Source organism: Tupaia chinensis, unplaced genomic scaffold (assembly GCF_000334495.1).
Source record: "Tupaia chinensis unplaced genomic scaffold, TupChi_1.0 Scaffold147038_1, whole genome shotgun sequence".
Classification (NCBI taxonomy): domain Eukaryota; kingdom Metazoa; phylum Chordata; class Mammalia; order Scandentia; family Tupaiidae; genus Tupaia; species Tupaia belangeri.
Genome location: NW_006206889.1, coordinates 1,672,250 through 1,678,842, shown reverse-complemented (window position 1 = coordinate 1,678,842; position 6,593 = coordinate 1,672,250). Strand labels below are relative to the sequence as shown.

General features: G+C 39.0%; 1 protein-coding gene across 1 annotated transcript in view; it reads right to left on the bottom strand.

Moving 5' to 3' along the window:
- Positions 1 to 5,457, bottom strand: part of RRP1B (ribosomal RNA processing 1B) — a gene marked incomplete at its 5' end in the record, with an annotated part of 24,797 nt that extends 19,340 nt beyond the window's left edge. The window contains 5 exon segments of the mRNA XM_014584533.1: positions 978 to 1,107; positions 1,606 to 1,667; positions 2,268 to 2,353; positions 3,531 to 3,588; positions 5,375 to 5,457. Of these exon segments, the coding sequence (XP_014440019.1) occupies positions 978 to 1,107; positions 1,606 to 1,667; positions 2,268 to 2,353; positions 3,531 to 3,588; positions 5,375 to 5,457 (419 nt within the window).
- Positions 5,458 to 6,593: the final 1,136 nt, after the last annotated feature.

Genomic DNA, 6,593 nt, shown 5'->3' with positions numbered 1-6,593 from the left:
CCACAAGGCCGGAAGCCAGGCTCAAATCCACGGCCTCCTCCACCCACTCAAACACCTCAGCGCAGGGCTCCCTTCTACCAGTGCTGCCCTACATTTCCCACACACCCTTCTCTGAGTTCTATGTAGACATAATCCGAAAGTGCTAGACTAAGGAATTATCATTTTTAATATAGTGCTTACATTTTCTTCTAATTAGAAAAATACAGGTTCACTCCAGAACATTTGTAAAATAAAAAAGTAAAAATTGCTTATATTCCCAAATTCAGACAGTCATTTGCATACTAAAAAAAGTATACTTCCCCCTTCCCAGACATTTGCCTATTTATGTATGAATATTTATTTTAAAAATTACTCATACTGGGGCCAGCAGATGGTATGGCAGTTACATCACTGGACTCCCACATGGTTGACCATGGTTCGAGTCCCAGACCCGGTGGCTTGAAACTCTCACCAGGTATGTATGTGTGCGTGTCCAAGATCCCTGGAGGAGAATGGAAGAGAAGGGACTGTGCTGTGGCCATCTCCCCCTAGGGGGTGATTTCTTACTTTCCCTCTCTGTCTGTCTGTCTGTCTCTCTTTCTACAGTGAGTACACGTACCTAAAGGCAAAAACCTTTTAAAAAACAAAAAACTTTTACCAATCATGTGGTTTTGTCTATTGCCTTTTTTCCCTACTGCTATTTAAAAACTCAGTACATCCTAAGCATGTCTCCACATTTAAATTCTCTCTTGGATTCTTTAAGTTGCTTTCAATTTTATTTTACAAGTAAGGCCAGCACACACATCCTTGGTGGATATATCCTCTCCACATGTCATCACCTGCACAGACACGTTCCCAAACAAAGTGACTGTGCCAAAGAGGGACTGAACAAATTTATGCTGCTACCCTCACCAGTGACACTGAATACCAACAAGCAGCGTTAACAACCAGGAGCATCTGTGGTCTTGCCACAGTGCTGCCCAATGTCTACTTCTTACCTCTTTCCCCCCCACTTTGGATAGTTCATCCAGATAAATATCAATGAAATGGAATCTCACTCCGTTAGGAGACTGACTCTCAGGACACAGGATCTCCTTCATCAGGACATCTAGAAAAAGTTTGATTCGGCTAAGGAAAAAAACACACACACACACATTCACTTGATGACATACTTCTTTCTTCTCCCAGAGAAAACAAAAGTAATTAGGCCAGTGCTTACACTACGTATAATCAATGCAAGGTAATATACGTACAAGTAAAAAAAGTAAGCACTTCAATCAGCAGAAAACGTTAATTGTTAATGTGAGGAGGGCTCCAAAAAGTTCATGGAAGCACACATTATGGAAAAAGCAGGCATGGATTTCAAACTTTTGCACTGAAATAAACTTGTATATCAATTCCATTTTCCACAAACTTTCTGAAAGTACCTCGTGCCTAATCATTTTATTCCTGTCTATTGAATTAAGTTCTCTGTGGGCAAGAATATATTTTGTTTCTCACAGTACTCTACAGAATGTTAAGCATTGATCAGACAATTCATATTTGATGAACTACATACACTGGAAGACACTCTACTACCTTCTAAGTTTTTAGGCTAACAAATGCCAATTCAAAGAATCTACCAACCTTTCTTCCCAGCCATTTCGCTTCAGAACTTCAAATGACTGCCTCAGGACCAGACGGATCAGCTAAAGACAGATAGTTTTTGGTTTGGTTTGGTTTTACAAAAGGGAATGAATTTTAATCAGCTTAGGAGAATGAGACAATGAAGTTGGTATAGCATGAATCCCAAAAGTGAAAAGTCCAAAATATTATTTAAATTCTATATCGAAAAGTGTTCCCACAATATTCAGTGTACTCTGGATGGAAAAATCTCATTTTGTATGCTGTAATGATGTACAGTGAATGAATGCAAATAAATTAATTTAAAAAAAAAAAGAGAAAAAAAAAAACATTAAACCCAAAAAAAAAAAAAAAAAAAAAAACCCTAAAACCCCAAAAAAAAAAAAAAAACCCACAAAAAAACCAAACACAAAACAGAAAGAAAAAAAAAAAAAAGGAAAAAAATAAAAGTGTTCCCTATTGCTCCCAAATTCATCCCTAATAGCTAAAAGAGCTGGAACACAGGAGACTTCCTTCCAGCATTATTCATATGTCCCCTGCCTTTCATGACAGTAAAGCCTGGATCTGGCTTTGCTTCATGAATAAACCTTCCATTGTTTTCAAGACACAGAACATTTTTTTTTCACATGTGCTTTTGAAGTAAATGTAGATAAAGGCGTGCTTACCATGTAGTATTTGTCCAAGCGTAGCCTGTCTATTCCCTTCCATTCTCGATTCATAGTTTGCCAAAATGTCTGAATGAACAGGTGTTCTGTAGTGAATAAAAGGTTCTGAATGCTTGGTTTTCATATTAACATGTAATTGTATAGCAAGAGAATAATGAAGAAAAACAAACTAGTATTATTTATCATTTAATTTGCTTGAGAATCCTTGGGCAACTAAAACATTTGGCCAACAATTAAATATGCTCAATAATGTTTTGCATTTAAACAAAGTTATTATCATTAGCAGGAAGGCTGGTAGTCTCTTAATGTTCAATTAGAATGCTTTCGGTAGCATTTTTCTCCATCCATTGTAGTCACGTTTCTATTCAAACCCAAGGATTCCCTATAAACCACACCTGTACCTAACAATCCAGCCCCAAACCGTTAACTCTAATGAACACCGAGATCCATGTAGAAACTCACTTTTTGTCTGAAAGTGGGTGCCACCTGTGTGGGCTATAGTACAAAATATTCTATTTCGTTCTTTGAGTCACTTTTTCATTAAAAATATAGTTTTTGTTGCTTTATTTCTTTCTGTACAATTTATACTATGTAGCATACATAGACTTTTGTTCATTACGAGTCAGCTAAAGTTCAGAGAACCATTGAGGGTTATTAAAGTCACTGGGACGGTTGTGTCCTAAGGTGCGTAAGCAGAACCAACTACTTCTGTTGTGTTTTCCTTCCTTTATAAGTAACTGAACCCTGGCGAGCTCAGAAATACCTTATTTTTTCTTTGCCTTTTCTTTTTGGCACAGAGGAAATACCTTACAGTTCACTGTCAGAGGTATCTCTATTTATTACCAGAGATGGCTCTAATTTTTTGGAGAATAACCCTGGTGCCCAGATGTTCTGCAAACTCTTGCACACATATACACAGCTTTGAAGAGTGGTAAAATAACTCAGGATTTAGAGACTTTGGACTATTATTTCTAAAAACATTTCTCGGGAATCTTTAAGATACCAAATATGATGCCCCACAAGGCACCTTCTTTACCTTCTTAACTATGTCAATGCCTAAGTCTATCACAGCTTTTTAAGACAGAAATGGCCTGCTGCCTGATATCTACCCGCTATCTGTATACAAGGTTATATTAAACAAGCACATGGAAAACCAAAACTTCGAAGGAAGGAGAAGAAACAATGCTGACTAGATCTCATAGGCAAGTTATCAAATCTGATGAACAAGGAAGTTTTCAAAGTCATGAAAATATCAGGACTTACGAGCCTCTGAGTTGTTAACAACATGGATGAGTTGGGAAATAGTGTTCGCTAGCTCCTCCTGCAAAGGTGGGTTGGGGAGAAACATTGGGGTTATTATGTGGCAACACTTAGAAGGCTGCTGCTTCCTCTTCTTTTAAGTGCTGGTGGGAGATTCTGTGCCTGATTAAGGTTACTTCCACTAAGAGGTGTGTGTATTTGAGTATCTGGATTTTATTGAACGTGAAATCCCTGAATATAATGGACTCATGCTACTTTGATTATGTCTCTGAGAACTGGTTGTGTGTTTAAAAAGCATCTCTAGTTTTCAGTTCAAATGACCTACAGAAGACAAAATAGCTGCCCACTCCTGGCTTTAAAACTTTAACTTGAGAGTCTATTATAACATCCCATAATGTGAAGCACAGGAGATAGCAGAATAGATTCCATGGTAGTTGGACACTGGGGGTTCTCACTCTAGGAAGGCTCAATTTGTGGTACCAGGAACCCCTCTCTGGAGGTTAAGTACCACTCGTCCAGGCATTGCCTTGAGCAGCAGGTTTGTCTATGGGGAGAATCCTGTAGCCTAGCCTAGAAGCCTACCTTGGGGAGTGTCACCAGAAGCATTCTTTCATGAGGTAAAAAGAGCAGTCCTCACTGGTCTCATTCACATTCCACCTAACCTCAGTTTTCCTGGTCCATTTTACTTTCTTATTTATTATTTTTTTAAAGAGGATTTTGCCTCACGGCGTGTGCACTCTCCAGGGAAAGTGAGAAATGACCTTTCAGGGGGAATGGCCACGATGCAATCCCTTCTCCTCCTGAGACTCTGGGCACACGCACACATGGATCCTGGCCACGATGCAATCCCTTCTCCTCCTGAGACCCTGGGCACGCGCACACATGGATTCGGTGTGAGTTTAAAGCCACTGGGTTCGGGACTTGAACTATGGTGGACCATGTGAGAAAGTTCAGTGATGTAACCACTATGCCATCTGCTGGTCTCTGCTGGTGCATTTTAAATGAACTCCTGAACTTGAAAATAATGTTCTTGCTCATCAGTTTTCTTCCTCCACTAAAGCAGTTGGTCTTCACTTTTGAATAAAATCTGAAAATATCTGTCCTGCTACCCTACTCAAAATATATTTGGTGAAGTAAAAATATGAAGTCAAAATTAGTTATGATATGGTTTGGGAGAAGTGGCAAGGCTGCACATTAAAACCCAGAAAAGTAAAATTGACCCATGAAGACTTTGTACACATCAAAGGTTTGCAAATAGTTTTCTAGGCTTATCCTTCCATTTCTACAAAGTCAGAGCTACTTTCATACATCATTCTAAAAGTGAAAATAACTTCCTACAATAGTTTTAGCAGTGGAACTCAGCCTGTTCAGCTGATGAACCAATGTAGCTGTCCCCCGAGCTTAGATGGTCAGAGAGGCTTTAGCTCAGAACCTGGCTGCTTGTTGTAAAGGACCTGCAGCCCTGCAGGTGGCTGCCTTGTCCTGGGGCCACAGGGTCTTATAGGTCATTTGTGACCATATGTAATAAACTTAACAGAAGATAAAACAGAAACTTTAACATAAGTAATATAAAAGCTACCATGGAATCTATGAAACTGTGACAGAGAAAAAAATAAACCTATAGCTCATGTGTATCCTTCATTTTATTTGAAAAGATAATTAACCTAACCATTTAGACACCACATTCCTTTCTGTACAGGCTACTGAAGATGAGAAAATGACTTGTCAAGCGCTGATTTCCAATCTGTTTAGGTAGATTGGGAGTTGACAGGCTGTAAATGATCAAATCTCTTTTATCCAGCAATGGCAGAGATCCAAGGAGGTGACACAGGGAACTGTGATGTTACCTGGAGAAGGGGTTCATCCTGTACCCACATACAATAGAAGAGCCCTTTCCATATTTTCAGAAGTTCCTCTTGACTGAAACCTCCTGGAGGAGAAACGACACAAAAATCTTGTTTTAGTCTACACATTTCCTTTCTTAAAGTTTAGAACTGTGACATACATTTTAATTCTTTCATGTGCAAATGTCTGAAAATATGGATCACACATTTCTTCATTGCTACAAAATAACCACATATAAATCACAATCATATATATAGTTTTGTCAGTTACAGGGCAGGGTAGTGGTGGTGGCCCATCTTCATTATCTGAGTAATAAAAGGAAGCAAACAGTAACAAGTCCAAAAGTTAACAAATGAAGTACCACTTACACAGTTTCTCCCTAAGCACATCCACCCTCCCCTGCTTAAAACTAGCATCTCACCTAGCAATCCAACGTTTCACTGACCTTACAATGCAAAAACTGAAAATCCTAGAAAAGATATAAGATTTGCTCCAGTCATACAAAGCCCCCAGCAACTGGCAGACTCACTCCCAAGGGACAGAAAGTTATTCAGACTAAGGGTGCAAGGGAGCTCCAGTTATCTGAAAGCCAAAGGACTAGAAAAGGTCCCAGGGAAACTTACATAGCTTTGGGATATTCAAGCAAAAAAGTCTCAAGGGTCCTGCCTTGAGGTCAAATGTGGCTATCTCTCCATCTCCCTTCTCACACCATTGATCACTTACTGGGTAATTTTAGCCTGTCTAAGCAGCATCACCTGGGTTGCTGGTCTTGTTCTCACTGATGACTTGAGAGGCCCACCTCTGACTTAATCATTTATGACTAAGCCACCAGTTTTGTGCATTCTCTTATCTCCTGGGTTGATTCCAGGTACCTTGTTGAGTGACACAGGATACCACAAAATGGCAGGTTTAGTATACACTCTTGGATTGTCCAAGCCCAGGGGCCATAAAATCAGAAAATAAACAGAATCCTCAAAGTTGATATGTGTTATAATTGGCTTTATTAATAACTTCCTAGGAAGTATTAGGAAATATCTTTTGGAATAGCAAAATAGGATAATGAGATGAATGTAAACAAGTACGTTTGAAATCAATGCAATATCAATCTCTCAAAAGATGATTAAAAAGCAACACAAAGACCCCTTTTGATGGACTGTGCTTTATGCTGAAATTCAGAGTGAGCTTATCCTATTTTACTCATATTGATTTCAAAGTTATTAA